General features: G+C 48.4%; 2 protein-coding genes across 2 annotated transcripts in view; both read left to right on the top strand.

Moving 5' to 3' along the window:
• The window catches only part of NAPRT (nicotinate phosphoribosyltransferase), a 221,860-nt gene that overhangs the window by 38,012 nt on the left and 165,248 nt on the right, over positions 1 to 18,600 (top strand). The window lies entirely within an intron of this gene.
• Positions 449 to 17,537, top strand: LOC309348650 (ubiquitin carboxyl-terminal hydrolase CYLD-like). The gene is made up of 15 exons (XM_081874217.1): positions 449 to 597; positions 3,203 to 3,682; positions 4,979 to 5,260; positions 6,287 to 6,362; positions 7,560 to 7,768; positions 8,554 to 8,707; positions 8,920 to 9,055; positions 9,408 to 9,518; positions 10,006 to 10,097; positions 10,904 to 10,970; positions 12,282 to 12,414; positions 13,348 to 13,456; positions 14,050 to 14,168; positions 14,684 to 14,903; positions 16,565 to 17,537. The coding sequence occupies exons 2-15, from the start codon at positions 3,221 to 3,223 to the stop codon at positions 16,747 to 16,749; spliced, it is 2,355 nt and encodes a 784-aa protein (XP_081730343.1). The 5' UTR covers positions 449 to 597; positions 3,203 to 3,220; the 3' UTR covers positions 16,750 to 17,537.

The raw sequence follows: 18,600 nt of genomic DNA, 5'->3' as shown, positions 1-18,600 counted from the left end.
CAAAAGCACTCTGAGAAGGGCATGCCAGGAAGGGGCACATATAGTAATAATAATTTGATTATTTATACCCCGCCCATCTGGCTGGGTTTCCCCAATCTGACAAAAGTATCACCCCCAGTTTCCCCTATTCTTAGGCTGCCTGCTAAACAGCCTCAGCAAACTACAACTCCCAGAATCCTTGGCGGGGGGGGGAAAGCGTAAGCGCGGAAAGCGCCCGCAGAACGCGGCCCAAACCTCCTGACGTGAAGGCTTACGCATGCGCACAACGCGCTGGTGCCTGCGTGTGGGTTTATTTGTCCGGCCGCTACCGGAGTTTCCCCATTGGCCAAGTCCAGATTCCGTCTTGAGCTTCCTCGTTCCGACTCCTCCGACTCCTCTTTCTTGATTGGCCAAGCCACGCTCCTGTGCCGCCCACCCCTTCATTCCGATTGGCGGCTGAGGCGGCCCTGGCTGCGGATTGACCTGAGGGAAAAGAGTGGGCGACGGCCACCTGTGGACGCTCTGGCCGCCCCGCCCCTGCGCTCTATGGCCTTCCCTCAGAGCGAAACGGGAACGGCTTCGGCGCCGGCTGGGCCCGTCGCCGAGCGGAGCGAGCAGGTGAGGGACCCCGCGGCGCCCCCGCCTTCCTCTCCCGCAGGGCCGCCGCTTCCCTGCTAAGTTTCCCCCGGCGAGGCTCCTCCCCGCCCCCCCCCCGTCCCAGGGAGGGCAGAGGCGGGCGGAGGGGGGGCTCCGCGGGGGGGAGAGGGGCCTCCGCCGAGCGCGGCCTTGGCCAACCTGGCGCCCCTCAGAGGGGCTGCACGGCGGGGGGGAGCGGGGGGGAGTTGTAGTCCAACCCCGCTGGGTGCTGCTGGCTGGTGGGAGTTGTAGTCCAACCCCGCTGGGTGCTGCTGGTGGCTGGTGGGAGTTGTAGTCCAACCCCGCTGGGTGCTGCTGGTGGCTGGTGGGAGTTGTAGTCCAACCTCGCTGGGTGCTGCTGGTGGCTGGTGGGAGTTGTAGTCCAGCCTTGCTGGGTGCTGGGGCTGGTGGGAGTTGTAGTCCAACCCCGCTGGGTGCTGCTGGTGGCTGGTGGGAGTTGTAGTCCAACCTCGCTGGGTGCTGCTGGCTGGTGGGAGTTGTAGGGCCACCTCTAGATGCTGGGGCAGGTGGGAGTTGTAGTCCAACCCCGCTGGGTGCTGCTGGTGGCTGGTGGGAGTTGTAGTCCAACCCCGCTGGGTGCTGCTGGTGGCTGGTGGGAGTTGTAGTCCAACCTCGCTGGGTGCTGCTGGTGGCTGGTGGGAGTTGTAGTCCAACCCCGCTGGGTGCTGGTGGCTGGTGGGAGTTGTAGTCCAACCCCGCTGGGTGCTGCTGGTGGCTGGTGGGAGTTGTAGTCCAACCTCGCTGGGTGCTGCTGGTGGCTGGTGGGAGTTGTAGTCCAACCCCGCTGGGTGCTGGTGGCTGGTGGGAGTTGTAGTCCAACCCCGCTGGGTGCTGCTGGTGGCTGGTGGGAGTTGTAGTCCAACCTCGCTGGGTGCTGCTGGCTGGTGGGAGTTGTAGGGCCACCTCTAGATGCTGGGGCAGGTGGGAGTTGTAGTCCAACCCCGCTGGGTGCTGCTGGTGGCTGGTGGGAGTTGTAGTCCAACCCCGCTGGGTGCTGCTGGCTGGTGGGAGTTGTAGTCCAACCTCGCTGGGTGCTGCTGGCTGGTGGGAGTTGTAGTCCAACCTCGCTGGGTGCTGCTGGCTGGTGGGAGTTGTAGTCCAACCTCGCTGGGTGCTGCTGGCTGGTGGGAGTTGTAGTCCAACCCCGCTGGGTGCTGCTGGCTGGTGGGAGTTGTAGTCCAACCTCGCTGGGTGCTGCTGGCTGGTGGGAGTTGTAGTCCAACCTCGCTGGGTGCTGCTGGCTGGTGGGAGTTGTAGGGCAACCCCTAGGTGCTGGTGGCTGGTGGGAGTTGTAGTCCAACCTCGCTGGGTGCTGCTGGCTGGTGGGAGTTGTAGGGCCACCTCTAGATGCTGGGGCAGGTGGGAGTTGTAGTCCAACCCTGCTGGGTGCTGCTGGCTGGTGGGAGTTGTAGTCCAACCCCGCTGGGTGCTGCTGGTGGCTGGTGGGAGTTGTAGTCCAACCACGCTGGGTGCTGCTGGTGGCTGGTGGGAGTTGTAGTCCAACCCCGCTGGGTGCTGCTGGCTGGTGGGAGTTGTAGTCCGACTCCGCTGGGTGCTGCTGGCTGGTGGGAGTTCTTTCTATCACTCGTAGCCGAGTTAAGATTGTCCTCCATAAACACGGTTTTAACAATGAGTCTGTAAATGACTGTGGAGGCCGATTCTGGATCCACACGGCCTTGTAGTCTAACCTGGATGGGTGCTGCTGGTTGGTGGAAGTTGTAGTCCAACCTGGATAGGTGCTGCTGGCTGTTGGGAGTTGTAGTCCAAACTTGCTGGGTGCTGCTGAGTGGTGGGAATTGTAGTCCAACCCCGGTGGGTGCTGCTAGCTGGTGGGAGTTGTAGTCCAAGCTTGCTGGGTTTGGCTGGCTGGTGGGAGTTGGAGGGCAACCCCTAGGTGCTGTGGCTGGTGGTAGTTGTAGTCCAAACTCGCTGGGTGCTGTTGACTGGTGGGAACTGTGGGGCAACTTTTAGGTGCTGAGGCTGGTGGGAGTTGTAGGGCAACTTTGATGGGTGCTGCTGAGTGGTGGGAATTGTAGGGCAACCTCTAGGTTCTGGGGCTGGTGGGAGTTGTAGGGCAACCTTGATGGGTGCTGCTGAGTGGTGGGAATTCTAGGGCAACCTCTAGGTGCTGGGGCTGGTGGGACTTGTAGTCCAAGCTTGCTGGGTTCAGCTGACTGGTGGGAGTTGTAGGAAAACCCCAAGGCTGGTGGAAGTTGTAGTCCAAACTGGCTGAGTGCTGCTGGCTGGTGGGACTTGTAGTGCAAGTACTCCGGGGGCTGGGGGAGGTATACTTGTCACTGTTGGTGTTTTGACTGCGGTATTGCTTATTGGGGTTTGTTGGTTGCTGCTAATTTCTTGCATCTGCCAGAGAATTCACAGCACTCCTGTTCTAAATAAATACATGGTTGAGTTAAATGTTAAATATGATGGGGAGTCTTCCCACTTCCTTATTCTCATTGTCCAGGAATTACCTGCAAGCATTCCTAGATTATTTGTTTCTTCTATTCAATGACTAAAGTAGGTTTATTAAATTTCCCTATGACATGATTGTGTAATTTCTTTTTAGGACTGAAGGAATGTGAAGATGAGTACTGTAGCTATGTACCAGCCTTCCCATGGGGATAAGAACATGTATTACATCCTGACTGAAAACCACCCTTATGGCAGCAAATTTTTTCCTGCTGGGAGTATGTGTTACCTGAACGAACAGACTTACTTGCGGTGCATTAGATTGTCACCCACTCGCTTCTTGAGGGTTGTCATGGAGCAAGATGGATCCGTGGTCACTTTGGATGCTGAAATTCTTCACCCTCTGCATGACAAGATGGCTGATTATCTTTCAGCCATCAGCAACATTCATGAACGGTTGAACTGTTTTCTGAACAGGCATGTTCTGGATGCAGCCATGAATGCCAAACAGGGACAGCAAGTCTTTGTGGAACTAGACAATCAGACTTTCTCTGGTACCATCTGCTACATTGGGAAGGTTCATAGGAGCCCTTTACCATCTGGGCTCTGCCCAGTTTACTTTGGTGTAGAGCTGCAGGTGAGGCCATTTATGGAGGTTGTAATTGTCCTGAATTTTTACGGTCTGGTCTGTAATTAAATTTAGGCTTTGAACGCTTAAATAGGCTATATAAATACTTTCTCAGTAATCCATAAGAGAAAAGTACATTGCCTTGCATGTGAGGTCTGAGTCTCTTGTTTAGAAGAGCCAAGTGCTTTGCCTAGCTCACATGAAAGAAGGAGAAGCATTCAATGCTTTCTTTGGGCCAGCCAGTTCAAAATGTCTCACACAAGCTTTTGAGATCCGCAAAACCTTTCCTCAGGGTGCATGGTTTCAAAGAAGGAAAAATACATTATTTTCTGGCTAAGGCATAATAACATGCTCATTTTAATCTGTTTCTTGCCAATCTCTTTTGGTTACCGTGAAGGGAGTAAGATGGAATTAATGCAGCCACATTAAACAGAAGTCACGTGATGGAAGTTTTGAGTTAAGCAGTACATGAAAAATGTGCTCCTTTGGGGCAATGGAAATGGAAAGCTAGAAGTAAATTTAGTAAGTTTTAATGGGGCAATTCCTGAATTTTATTCAGCTGCATGCTACCTGTATGGTTTTAGGCTTTATAATTAATAATAATAATAATAATAATAATAATAATAATAATAATAATAATTTATTTATATATACCCTGCCCATCTGGCTGAGTTTCCCCAGCCACTCTGGGCAGCTTCCAATCAAGTGTTAAAAACAATACAGCATTAAATATTAAAAACTTCCCTAAGCAGGTCTGCCTGCAGATGTCTTTTAAAGAGAAGATAGCTGCTTATTTCCTTCACATCTGAAGGGAGGGCGTTCCACAGGGCGGGCGCCACTACCAAGAAGGCCCTCTGTCTGGTTCCCTGTAACCTCATTTCTCACAGGGAGGGAACCACCAGAAGGCTCTCAGTGCTGGATCTCAGTGTCCGGGCTGAATGATGGGGGTGGAGATGCTCCTTCAGGTATACAGGACTGAGGCTGTTTAGGGCTTTAAAGGTCAGCACCAACACTTTGAATAGTGCTCGGAAACGTACTGGGAGCCAATGCAAATCTCTCAGGACTGGTGTTATGTGGTGCCGGCGGCCACTCCCAGTCACCAGTCTAGCTGCCGCATTCTGGATTAATTGCAACTACAGTGCAGTTTTTCTGAGGAATGGGAAGCTGTCCTGCTCCTCTGAAGGGTATACTTTGGTTCCTACATGATACTCACATACTTGTAACAGAAATGGGCTATTCTCTTGTGTCCTCTCTTTTGTTCACATCCTGAGCTGTTATAACATAACCTATCTGCTGCTTCTCCAGGGTGACGGTGAAGGCAAAGGCCGCTGTGATGGTACCTACAATGGGACAGAATACTTCAAGTGTAAAAAGGACTGTGGCCTTTTCCTCCCATGTAACAAACTGCAGTTTGTATCAGCACCAGAGAAGGGCATGGCGAAGCAAGAGGGAAATCCGGACGCCGTTGGGGCATCTCCAGTGAAAGTGGGGGATACAATCGGCTTCTATTTGGATGATGCCTTCATGCGAGGAATAGCAATGGATGTATTCAAGGAGGAAAACACCTGGATGGTTAAAGTGTGTCCGGTAAGAAAGTCATCACCATTCTGATTAAATCCTTCTGGAGGAGGCATTCATCGAGACAGTAATGTCCTGAAAATAGAGAATGATGATGACCCCATTTTGGGGTTGCGCCAAAAAGAGCAAGGAAGGGAAATAATGCAACAGGTCTCCTCTGCCAGTTGAAACTGATAAATGCTTGCTTGTCCTTATCTGGGCAGATGGATAAAATGGCTGGGTCTGCACATAACACTAAGCCATGGGTTGCTATATTATGATAATATTTTTTTATTTGCTTTCAGTTACAATCCAATAATAGCTTCAATATAACAATAACAATTTATAATACAGTTATTAATACCAATTGTTCAAATGCTGACTTAAATAATTTAGATAAGGTGGCCCCCTGCATGCTAGAATTGATGGCTTGATTATTTGCTTTATTTCTGCCTCCAAAATCTTATTAATTTCCATTACATTCCAGTCATAATAATAATCCCTTATATAACAACTGCAGTACAGTGGTACCTCGGGGTGTGAACGGGATCCGTTCCGGAGCCCTGTTCGCATCCTGAATAGAACGTAAGACGCGACAGCACGTCTGCGCATGCGCAGGTCACATTTTGCCACTTCTGCGCATGCGCTTTCGGCTGCCCAAGATGCTCACCAAAGAAGCAGCTAGAAAACAATCTAAGCTTTGAAGAAACAAGCTGTGGTTGTCTGTGTGACAGCTTGTGGTTTGTTAAACAAACATGGCTTGGTGTGAACGAAGTCAATGATATCCATGGTGCATATGTAGTATTAGCTCACATACTTTGTATGTAAAACTTCCAGGCGCATCCTTAAATTTTCTACTTCATTTATTTCATAAATTAATACACTGCTTGATTGTTTAAAAAAACCAAAACTCAAAGCTGTTTACAGAGAGAATAAATCAATAAATTATCAGTAAGAAACCCCATAAAACAACTTTGTAAATCATTCAAAGCATAAAATCAAGAATAAGCTAAAAGCAGATTAAAACATACACCCACATTCTATTTTGGTTTATAGGAGGAAGAAGGATCAGAAGATGTTTTTCGCGTTATCCCCATGGACTCTGTGGTTAAAGAGGAGCTGCTTTCCCCAGGTGACTCAGTAGTTCTGTGGTAGCTTTGTTTCTCCATTTCTGGAGGACCAGAAATCTTATTGGTTCTACTGTAGCATTGGGGCTGGAGTCTATAAGGCTGCTACTGAAAACAATAACATGCACACCAACCACCTTTGTAGCCTGCCTTTTCATCAAATTATAAGACGCATAGGGTATATTTTTCTGTGTTGCACTCCTCTTAAAACATTGAGGCACCAAGCATTCTTGAGCGCCCTAGCTGAAGAATGCACGAAGGGAGAAGTGAAAATGAGAAGGCACTTGTTATTTGGAAGGAACCCAGGTCTTCTGATTGCCCTGCATCAACCAGGAAAATATTCTGCTGAATATTTCAACACTGATGGTTAGAATGCAGAGGTAAACATACCTAGGCACCCCACAGCAATTCCTTTAGTAGCAGAAAGTCAAGTGCATTGCAGAGTGTAAGTGAGGGTTAGCCTAACTTCCTAACCCAAATCAGGTCTTAGGTTGCTAAAGAGAATACTAAACAGCCAGACCAGCAAAATGGCTATGTCACTCATAAATTCCTACTCTCCAGCTCCCACCCAGTGTCCTCAACAGCAAAGTAATAAAACAGCATCAAAATGTTAATTACAAAAGTCTGTCTGGCATAATACATATGTGTTGCCTTTCATTTTTTTAAAATAATATTTATTCAAATTTTAAAGATTACAAAGAGAATTAGAAAAAACAAAAAAAGAAAAATAAAGAAAATACAATACAAAAATACAATACAGAAAATACAATACAAAAATACAAACAATTCGAAAAAAGAAAAAAAGAGGGGGGAAAAGCTCAAACTTTTACATAACTTTCTTTCCTTATTTCCTTGACCTCACACCTCCCTTTTTTTGTATTCTAGTTCAATTAGATGTTTCAGCAAATCCTTTCCAGCTTTGTTTTTATCCTAATAATTTATCTTAATATACTGTAATTTTACATTCTCGTCTTTCTCCAATTAAAAAATCAATTTTTACCTAATCCTTTATATCATTTCTGCTAAAACCACATTACTTCATTCCAACATCCTTCTAACATTCCTTAATTTTGCAATGTTTCTGTAAATAAACTTTAATTTTTTTCCAATCTTCTTCCACCAACTCTTCACCTTGGTCTCGGATTCTGCCAGTCATTTCCGCCAGTTCCATATAGTCCATCACCATATGTGTTGCCTTTCAGGCTTTGAAATGGATGCTGATAGTGGGCTCCAGGACCAGCCTAAGCGTAAGAGAAGTGAGAGTGCAGAGGATCTGGAAAGCAAGACACCCTCCCTTGACGTGAACTCAGTGGTACGGATCAACCTGGACAAGGGGAACTCAGTCACGGGAACAATCTGTTGGATTGGCTGTCTGCCTGAAAATCGGCAGAAAATGGCTGGAGTTGAGCTGGTGAGAGTTCCATTCATGCATCCATTCATGGTCTTTGACATCTATAGCTTCTTCTTTGGCAATCCCTCGTAGCTGAGTAAGATTGTCTTCCATGAACGAGGTCTTAACAGTGAGTCCGTTAGGGACTGTGGAGGCCAATTCTGGACCCACACGTCCTTCCACAGTGGGGACATAGGTTTCCGGGCGGGAGTTGATCCCGGTGTGGATTTGCCAAGCATCCCTTCCTCCTAGCACGTTTCTCCCTTGCGTCCTGAGTTCGAGTGTCTTCAAAGCCCATGACACCTTTGGTCAAGGCTGTTCTCCAATTGGAGCATTTGCAGGCTGCTGTTTCCCAGTTGTCAGTGTTTATACTACATTTTTAAAGATTCATGTTAGTAGGATCAAGAACTGTATCACAGGGTTGAGCTATGCAATGGGTAAATGGACATGCAGTTGACAGGACTACTGGAAATGAAAGCCTGCTTCCCCCTCTTAAGAAATGGACTACTATAGCCAAGAGTCTTGAGGTGGGTAATTTAATTGCGACGGTTTGACTCTCAGTCTTTTCGTCAGCCTTTGGTACCACAGATTGAGAGGTGTTGGTAACTCAACTGCAGGGCCCAAGAGGGATTTGAGGAGTTCTTGTCTCTGATAGGAAGAACAGAGAGGATGGTACTGGCACAGCTTCCCATGTGGAATCCCCTGGAATTCCCTCTTGTTCCTTTTCCTTGTCCGTGAGACTGCTAGGGGAGATTCTCACCAGGATGCTTGCCTGTCTGACTGAGAGATTTCACCCTCCCACACAGGATGAAGATAAGGGCGTTTCTGATGGCGAGTTGCAGGGGGTGCGCTACTTCACTTGCCCCCCAAAGCGTGGCCTCTTTGTGAGGCTGGAGTCGTGCCAGCCGGACATGCGCTTCCAGTCCATCGGCCACACTTCCCCGGAGTCCACAGAGCTGAGTAAGTTCCCTTCCTCCACTGAAGATATACCGCGGTGAGGATCAAGTGGTCCATTTGCAGCTTTCGACCAGTCCCCCCCCCCCCCCGCTCTTTATCTTGCCCTTCTCATCGTGGTTTGTTGCATCATGTCTAAGCTAAAAGAAGAGAGGCATATTTTCAGGAGCAGAACATTAGAGGTGTTTTTTGAAAGAGGAAGTATCCATCTGTTTCAGGTGGACTGGATGCTCCTGCTGTCCTAAGCAACTCGCCCCCTCTCAGGGATGATGTGGCCGTGACTGTCCTGGAAGGGCGGATGAAGGGGATCCAGGGCCACTGCAATTCTTGCTACATGGATGCTGCACTTTTCAGGTAGGTGGGTCTGCTTGCTTCCTTTCCAAACCCCCATACAAGTGGGTCCCTTTTGGAAACACATTAGGTCCATTTAGTTTATGGGAAATAGCCCCCTTTGTGCACCTTCAGGGACTATGCTTAGATCCTGAATAATCACGTTTCTCTTCTCACGGCTGAGGGTCTTTGTAGGGTATGTGAACTGCACTATCAAATTCAGCTTGAAGGGAAAAATCTGTTCTCTGCCGCTCATGCTGTTGCTTCAATTTCTCTCTGTCTCCATGTCAGTTTTTTGGTTTTTGTTTTAATCCACTACTCTGGAGTGTTGCTGCCAACCTAGCAAAGTTACCAAGTGCGTCCTCTCTCACCACAGCCTCTTCTCCTGCACCTCTGTGTTGGATTCCATGCTCTTCAAACCCTCCCTCCCACCTGATGGGCACGTTCAGAACATCCTTCGGGACAAGATAGTCAACCCTCTCAGGCAGTGAGTAGCTAAAGGGGTGTCCTCCTGACCAACGGGAGCAGTCCACAACTCAGCTCTATTATTTGCCTCTTTGTCTATCTGCAATATTTGCAGGTGCAGCTTTCAGTGTCACATGCTGAATTCTGCATCCTCAAAGCGGAGAGGTTCCCCTTCTATATAAAAACCAACAAACCCTCTGCAAAGTTTCTAGTTCCCATAGCTCTGCAGTAAGCTTTGGAGCCTGGTGAAATCAAAGAAGCTGAACAGGGTGGACTCGTGGATTTCAGAAGCTGCAACTTGGGTTTCTGAGGAGTTCCTTGTTTCTTCCCCCATTGTGAAGCAGAATAAATTATGCAAAATAAGCATATCTTATATTAATTTTAGTTATTAATCAGCAGTGTCCCCTTGGCATTTGGGATTTAGGGGATGTGTCATGCATGTATTCAGACCAGGGTTTAACACCTTGTCAGTTTCTTGAAGAGATGACACGATTCCCTCCTCTTCTCAGGAAAGGATTTGTTGCTGCTAGAAATGTGATGGACCTTCGACACCAGTTGACTGAGAAGGGAGAATGTTCCAGCTTTGCCACTTCTGAGAAAGGTGATTAATTTCTCCCTCCCTTTGGGGTCTCATTCTCTGGTGCACTTTGATGTCCATTAAGCTATTCCAGTATCAGATCCCTGCTCAGCCACAAACCTGACTGGTGGAGGAGACTGCAATAGGTCACTGTCTCTCTCAGCCGGCCTAATCTACCTCATGGGTTTTTTGTCGGGGAGGGCAGGATAAAGATGGAATTGCTAGAAATCCCAAATTGGATTTTTTGCAAGACTACAATCAAAGACCCTGGGTGGGCGTGGTCCTCCTTCCCTTAAAGCTTTTGACAAAAGTTAAAGAACTACCTGGCCAGTTTGGTATGGCATAGTATGAAAGCTGGTATTTGCTGTGTCAAGCCAATACTCCTGGCCGTCATTGGTTGCGGGACAGTGGGGAGTCCTGTATCCTGCAATGACAGAAGACACAAGTTCCCTGCTCCCCTGCTTTTTGGCTTCATTTTCTGTGTGTTCTTAAGTGATGGAGGGGGCTAGTTACCTATACACCCACCCCACCCGTGGCGTCTCTCCTTCGTTTCTTCTTCCACTGTCGGAGGTAGAGAGCCTCCGAATGGCAGCTGCTGGAAACCACTGGAGAAGAAAATGCTCTTGTGCTCAAATCCTAATTGCGGGCTTCCCAGAAGAGGCATCTGGTTGGCCACTGTGGGAACGGGACTCTGCACTGAATGGGGCCCTGGCCTGACCCATCGGACTCCGCTTATGCTCTTATTTATACAAAAGATTTGCCCGTGTCTGCCAGCAGCTGGAGAAGAAGGGAGGAGCGTGTCTGATGTGGCGTTTACTTTGCCCTTTTAGACCCTGAGGAGTTTCTTAATCTCATCATGCACCACATCCTTGGGATAGAGCCGCTTCTGAAGCTGCAGTAAGTTTTCACCCCAAAGAGCTGAGAAATATGGGCTGCGTGTTTCTGGGACTAGGAAGAAATACCGTATTTTTTGCTCTATAAGACTCACTTTTTCCCTCCTAAAATGTAAGGGGAAATGTGTCTTATGGAGCGAATGCAGGCTGCGCAGCTATCCCAGAAGCCAGAACAGCAAGAGGGATTGCTGCTTTCACTGCTCAGCGATCCCTCTTGCTGTTCTGACTTCTGAGATTCAGAATATTTTTTTTCTTGTTTTCTTCCTCCAAAAACTAGGTGCATCTTGTGGTCTGGTGAGTCTTATAGAACGAAAAATACGGTAATCAGATTTCAAAGGATCTTATGCCTCAGAGGGAGTTGATCTGGGTGGCTAGTGACTTAAAGTGGTAAAGGGAAGCTGTCAAAATACCTCTTTGTGGTCAGGGGAGAAGTGGAGGAGGAGGAAAGGAGCAGTGCCTTAGGGCTGGTGGAGCAGGAGTGACCCTTGAGATGTTGCTGGACTATCCGCTTTCTCCAGCACTGCTAATTGTCATGGATTTGTAGTTCAGCTGCATCTGGATGGCCCAAAGGTTAACCACCCCTGTGGCAGAGGATACAGTGGTGCCCCGCAAGACGAATGCCTCGCAAGATGAAAAACCCGCTAGACGAAAGGGTTTTCCGTTTTTCGAGGCGCTTCGCAAGACGAATTTCCCTATGGGCTTGCTTCGCAAGATGAAAACGTCTTGCGAGTCTTGCGAGTTTTTTCCCTTTCCCCCCCTTTTTTCTAAGCTGCTAAGCCGCTAATAGTCGCTAATAGCCGCTAAGCCGCTAATAGCAATAATCCGCTAAGCCGCTAATAGGGATGCTTCGCAAGACGAAAAAACCGCTAGACGAAGAGACTCGCGGAACGGATTATTTTCGTCTTGCGAGGCACCACTGTAATTGCGGGGAAGGGCACCTTGCTAACTATTTTTATTTTTATTTGGCTAGGGAATTAGTATTCAGCTCTACAAGAGTGTATTGATTTGAAGTCTAGAGAGCCTCAGGTGTTGATGGAGGCAAACCCAAGTTCTCCAGATCTCCAGCTGACCTTACCCCAAAGGCAGTGTGTTAAGGGCAGGAGTTCGTATGCCTGCAGGGGCTCACAATGGGGGAGCCTGGCTTCCCCCAGCCGCACCCCATAATGCTCCTCAGAGGGAATGGGGAGAAGCCTAAGAAATTCATTTTCCCATTGCCCCATTGAAACAGCTGCTGTTGCTCTAATAATTCCTTTTGTGGGGAGTGGGGTTCAGCATCTGGATAGCCGCAGAGGAGTCACCTGCCCATCACTTTCAGATCTGGAAGGCTCAAGGAGCAGGAGTGCTACTGCTACCAGATATTCATGGACAAGCAGGAGGACTTGGTGGTGCCCAACGTGCAGCAGCTGGTAGAGCATTCCTTTCTCTCATCTGATCTCAAGCTGGTGGAGGTGAGTCATTGTGACTCTTTTGGTTGCTGCTTCTCTGTGTCTTAACTTTCTGACCCTGCAGAGCATGACCTGAGCCTCTCCAGGAGCATATCTTGGTTAATGTGTCAAAAGCTGCTGAGATATTGAGCTCAATCGACAGGGACACACTCCCCCTGTCTGTTTCATGGCCATCCATCAGGGTGACCAAGGCTGGTTCAGTTCTGAACCTGAACCCACATTGTAGGACATCTAGACCAGGGTTTCCCAAACTTGGGTCTCTGGCTTTTGTTGGACTAAACCTCCCATTATCCCTAACTGGGAGGACCAGTGGTCAGGGATGATGGTAGTTGTAGTCCAAAAAACACCCAAGTTTGGGAAACCCTGGTCTAGCTACAGTGGCACCTCGGGTTAAGTACTTAATTCGTTCTGGAGGTCCGTTCTTAACCTGAAACTGTTCTTAACCTGAAGCACCACTTTAGCTAATGGGGCCTCCTGCTGCCACTGCGCCGCCAGAGCACAATTTCTGTTCTCATCCTGAAGCAAAGTTCTTAACCCGAGGTACTATTTAGTGGTTAGTGGAGTCTGTAACCTGAAGCATATGTAACCTGAAGCGTATGTAACCCAAGGTACCACTGTAATTGGTCTCATCCAGGAATACCAGCAGTTCCCCCACCGCCTTTGCCAAGAATTGTATTGAAATTTGAGCAGGCACAACTTTCCATGTAGAGGTGAGGGAAGCTTGCTGTTCAGTGGTGCTCTCTTCTACTCAGCTCTGAGATGCAGGAAACTGCTGGGCTTCCCATTGCAGATCAGTTTGCTATGTGGCTATAAGCAGATAGACTGCCCTTCCCTCACCATCGGCCCAACCCAGATTCTGCATTGTGTGATTGCTTGGAAACTTCTGGCTGCAGAGCAGGCCCTGATGATGTGGCTTCCATTTCTCCCTCTGCCTAGATTCCCTCCTGCTTTATCCTCCAAATGCCCCGTTTTGGGAAGGAATACAAAATGTTCAGTAAAATCACCCCCTCCTTGGAGCTGGACATTACTGACCTGCTGCTGGATAGTAAGTTATGGGCATCATATGGCAGGGGTGGGGATGTGGACGCAAACGTATTCTAGTTCCCTTTACCTAGATTTGTCATCCACTTCCTTGGAGTGACACGCTGCAATAGCACTGTGTGAGACTGATGGCAGTTCAGAGAATGGATTTATTGCTGTGGCCACTATAACTGACCCAGGGTTCATTGGGAACGTCCTGGAATTAAACAGTGAGAGGTTCTCATGCCGGTCCATTCATGAAGCTCCCTGGCAAATCTTTCTCCCTCAGCCTAACTTTCATCATTGGGCAGTTGTGAGAATAAGTACAAGGAGCGTTCTTAAGCATTTTGTAGGTGGTTCAGCTTGTTTGTCAGGAAAGATCCTGCTGTGCTTCTTTCTCCCTGAGCCTAATTCAGGCCTAGAGGCTGCTGTTAGCTAGGCTATCTGTGCGATCTAAGCAACAATATACCATTGTGGCTTGGAAGCTGGCCAGGGGGAACCACACTAAAGATCGCTTAGCCATTTTCGGGCCCAATTCATTTCTCAGTAGAAAGTGCATCCTCTGCTGTAGGCAGGCTCTGAAGGGTTCAAGGTGTGATCTGTGGTCTCCCACTGTAGGTCCCAGGGAGTGTTTTGTGTGCGGAGCTGTGGCCACTCAGGAATGCTCGGCGTGCTTCAAAGACAAGATGTTTGCAGACACCGGATTGAAGCAGTACTGCGATTCTTGCTGCACTCAGGTACCCCCTTTTCATTTGTACCATAGTGGGAAGAAGTTTCACGTCTAAGGCCCCAGATTCATGGCTGCTCCTCTTGAGACTTCAGGAAAGGAGTGAAGGAGCCCTTTTCTTTAGAGGAACGCACTGATGGACTTGGTATATACCAGAGGGTGGTTAACCAACAGCCTGTGGGCCTTACTTGGCTCCCCAAAAGCATTCTAGTTGCCCCTGGGGGCCCTCTCCAAATTTGGTAGCAGTATTTATTTGTTTAAAATGTTTTCATAGAATCAGAGAACTTTAATCATTTTTCTTCGCTGTGAACATCCCCTTTGTTCTGTGGGTTCTGCAGGTGTTTCTGCATGCCTTGGTTAGGGTGGATGTGGGTTTTCTGAGAGCAAAAGGGATGCTAGGCCACAGTTCCTTGACTTGTGGACTTCCTTTCTTTAAAAGCACAGACCACCTGATGGCAGCAGGTGCTCCATTCCACATGAGCCCTCGCCACCCCTTTAGCTTTACTGTCTTGTGGCTGTTTGCAGGCTCACTCTCATTACCAGCGCAAAGCCCATCAGCTGACAAAGCTGCACATCCCCGAGGAGTTCTGCAGGGGCAGCCGCCTGGGCAGCCTCCGGGTGCCTCGGGAGAAACTGGAGCTCTTTGCTGTTCTCTGCATTGAAACCAGTCACTATGTCTCCTTTGTGAAATATGGACCAGAGAAGGAGAATTGGATGTTTTTTGACAGCATGGCAGATAGGCATGGTAAGTTTGTGTGCTATTTCAAGAGGTGCATGCATGCCTCCCCCCGCAACCCGAAAAAGCCACAAATGCATTTAGGGATGTTGTTTCGACATTGGGGAAGGAAGGGATTGGCTCATTTAATGCATGTGACATGCAGGGGTCTGGGACTACAATTCCCATCTTCCCTGGCCATTGAACACGCTTGAGGCTAATGAGAGTTGTAGTTCAGCAACATCCAGAGAACCAAAGGTTCCCCACACCTTGTTTATAGCAAGGATGGGGAACCTGTGACCCTTCAAATATTGTTGGATGCCCCAGCTCCTATCAGCCTCAGCTAGTGGGGCAAATCGTTAGGGATGATGGGAGTTGGAGTCTAGCAACAGCTGGAGGCCCACAAGTTCCCTGTATCTGCATTATAATGTCAAAATTGCGTAGCTACACAAAAGCAGTTCTGTGAGCATAGAACACAGTAGGAAGACTTCGGTTTGGTATAATGCAACAGAGACGGCCAGTAAGTCACACAGTTTGAAGCTGGAGTTAACTTTTTATTAGCAAAACATGATCTTCACAGACTTGGCTGAGTTTCAGGCCTAATGAGCACAGCAGCTCATGCCCTGTAGGTCCTACTGCATGAAATCAGTTGCCAAGACTAAAAGTCCTCGCCTCCCCACAGCCCTCTTATGCCACCCTCTCCAGGGTTTCTTCCAAGCAATCAGAGACTGCTCCTGCATGCAGCCCGCCTATTCTCCTCCTGTTTCGTACCTCTCCTGGTTCTGGGGGAGGGGAGCTTGTTGCAGAAGGGTGGGGGAGAGACACCTGTGACTCAGCTCTGCCTCTTGGCCCCCCTCATCCCACTCACCTGCTTCTGCCTCTGAGTCTGGACTTCTGTCTGCCACAGTCTCTCCCCTCTCACTAAGCCGGGTTACCCCTTCAGCTTCTGACACCTCCTCCTCCCAGTGTTCTCCCTCTGACCACTCATCACCGTCCCATCACCACTCCCCGGGCTCTGAGCCTTCTTCCCTTGGGGTTCCCCAGCTGGTTCCTCCCGCTATTCATCTGTGCCCAACCAGTCCGTGACACAAATAAATCCTCGTTTCCTGAATCAACAAAGTGCTCCTCTTTCATTTCTTGAAGGGCAGTGATCTCTCACGAATGATACACCATCCCAGTTGTGTGTCTGTGCAGTTTCAGAGCTTGACCAGTCCTGGCTGCGCAAGGCAGGGGGTCGTTCCAAATGCAGCCAAGAGGGTTCACCTAACCAAAGGACCCTCTCTTCTGTCAGAATCTTCGCTACGACCGAGCTGGAAAAGCTCATCCTCTGGTCGAGTCCTTCGGAATCTCTTCCGATGTGATTAAGGACCTGAGCCTTTGATGAGGCTCCAAGCACGTTTCCTCATTACGCAAAGTATCCAGCATGCAGGGAAGGACAAGAAAATATGAGCTACATTGCTAGGTTTTATTTCTAACTACGAAGACGGAAAAGAAAAATACATGCTCTCTCTGTGAAAGCAGAGAGCAACTGAAACAAGGGAACGGGAAATCAGTAACATCACATCCGTCTCCCGTCTTCTGTGAGGCTTCCAACAGCCTGGAATCTCTGGAATGCAAAACAGAGTCTTGTGACTCTTAAGCACTGCACAGTGGCACAAACAGAAACTAGCATCTTCCTCTCTTTCCCGCAGGTGATGAGGACGGCTTCAACATTCCCACTGTGACTCTGTGCCCAGAGGTTGCCAAGTACCTGGAGATGCCCGTAGCCACCTTGGCCATGCAGCAGCCCCGGGACATGGAAGGAGTAGCTAAGCGCCTCTTCTGTGATGCTTACATGTACATGTACCAAAGCAAGAAAATGGCACTCTATAAGTGAGCGGTGGGTTGCTTCTTGCAGTGGAACAGAGAGGAAGGGGCTCTGACGCTCTTCCACTGCCCCGCCTCTCACGCTGTTTACAGAATCGCCTCTGGAGAATGGAACGAGTGAAACTACTTTGCCTAGGGCAGGTGATTCAAACCTGCGAATCTGGACTTGTCAGAAATGTGGGACTAGTATTGGTGGAGCAACCTCCCCTCTCAGTTCCCACACTCCTTTTGGTAAGGGCTACAACTCAGGAAAACGCAGAAGCTCAAGGCTGGGCTTGCACAAAGACACTCTGGTCTGTGCACCAGGAAGTGGCCTGTCTCAGGGTTTCACCTCATCTGGGTTCCAAAAATCCAGTATTCTTTATTCTGATCATTCCTTCCCCTTGGTGGGAGAGGTGGGAATTGAATGTCTCAGACAAAAAGCTCTTCCTGCAGTAAGTTCTGGGTTTGACATGGAATCCCTAGGGAATAGCAGACTGCCCCTCCTCTGCACACTTGGTTGCTGGTGCGGTCCTTTGCCATCTGTGGCAGCCCTGTGCGCTTGACTTGCACTTTTAAATCTGTGTAATTTGTTTTAGATGGCAATTGAAGCTTCAAACTGAAGCATCTCGATGTTGACGTGTCTCAGGCAGGACAAGCACTTTGGATAAATACCTTTGGTTTTGGGAGAAAGTGGCCCAAGTGTGTGGAGATGGCTCTCACGCCTTCTGCTTTTTCAGCCTTTACAACTTTCAGAAGGAAGTGTGGCTGCCAGGGCTGTGGACTATATACACCCATCCAGAACAGCAGGTGCCCAGGCAGTCTTACTGTGCCTTACTGTGAATTCAACAGCACTGTTATTAAGTCTCCTGCACGAGCCGTCCTTGTAGATCAGTGCAGAGCTAAGAGAGTAAGTGGTTAAATTTTTGTTCCTCCTGTTCAAGGACTCCTGCTTCCTTATGCAAACTGGCCTTTGTTGGCCAGATTTCCTGTGATGGTTCCTAGAAACACGATCCTTTGGACTTCCTCTTCCCCCTCTCAAATTCCATGATGGTATCTTGACAGTTCATCTCCCGTGGATTAGAATGACCCCCCTGCCCCACTCTCTCCCCATCCCACACCCAAGTTGACATTTCTTCTTGGTTTCCATCTCTAAATTGTTTGGGTTTGGTGTTTCAGACATTCTCCCAAGTATATTGAGCTACTGAAAGAAAAGAAAAAATAATTCTCTTGCAGAAAACACACAGAGATTCTGTATTCTATGTGAATTTTACAGAACAGTTGGCATTTTCTGTCTACTAAAATACTGTGCAATAAGATTTTGGGTAGGGTGAGGACTAAGTGCCTTACATGTTGACAGCGTCTGTGTGACCTGCCTAGCTCTTTTAAACCACTCTCCCTACTTTGTATTTCTAAATCACCTCTGCTGAGATGTCCTGTTCTGCAGCCTGAAATTATAAAGTATTACTGTACAGCACTTTCCAGTAGGACATTGCCTTAATGGGGAAAGAAGCTTGTCTGACACAGAAATCCAAGAGGTTTTGGTGTCTGCTTGGGCTTCTACAAGCAGGAAATAAGATATTAGCAGGAAATTAATTTATCAAAGTTATTCGTGTTTATTTAGTGATAGCCGGGATTCACCTTGTAACAGCCCCTTCGCTTCATTGAGGCCTAGCTTGAAAGACCAGCTGCAAAGATTGTGCTTGCATTATTTAAATTCTTGGAATCTGTGTTGGCATTCTTCTTTCCTCTATTTCTAGAACTTATATCACCAGCTGTATCCAACTGCCCCCGCCCTGCCTTAAAAAAATCTCAAAAGTGGACATTTTTGTATTTAATGATGTCAATCTCTTTGTAAAATACGTTCTCCAATAGAGCCTTC

This window comes from Podarcis erhardii (assembly GCF_964252035.2).
Source record: "Podarcis erhardii genome assembly, chromosome: 8".
NCBI classification, from domain to species: domain Eukaryota; kingdom Metazoa; phylum Chordata; class Lepidosauria; order Squamata; family Lacertidae; genus Podarcis; species Podarcis erhardii.
The sequence above is the reverse complement of the archived record's forward strand: the minus strand, read 5'-3'. Positions and strand labels throughout refer to the sequence as shown.

Excerpts from the sequence above, each read along its gene's own strand:
- LOC309348650 (XM_081874217.1), top strand. The coding sequence starts at position 3,221 with ATGAGTACTGTAGCTATGTACCAGCCTTCCCATGGGGATAAGAACATG. Across the intron at positions 10,098-10,903 it reads CTTTGCCACTTCTGAGAAAG|ACCCTGAGGAGTTTCTTAAT; the intron begins GTGATTAATTTC and ends TTGCCCTTTTAG. Across the intron at positions 13,457-14,049 it reads TACTGACCTGCTGCTGGATA|GTCCCAGGGAGTGTTTTGTG; the intron begins GTAAGTTATGGG and ends CTCCCACTGTAG.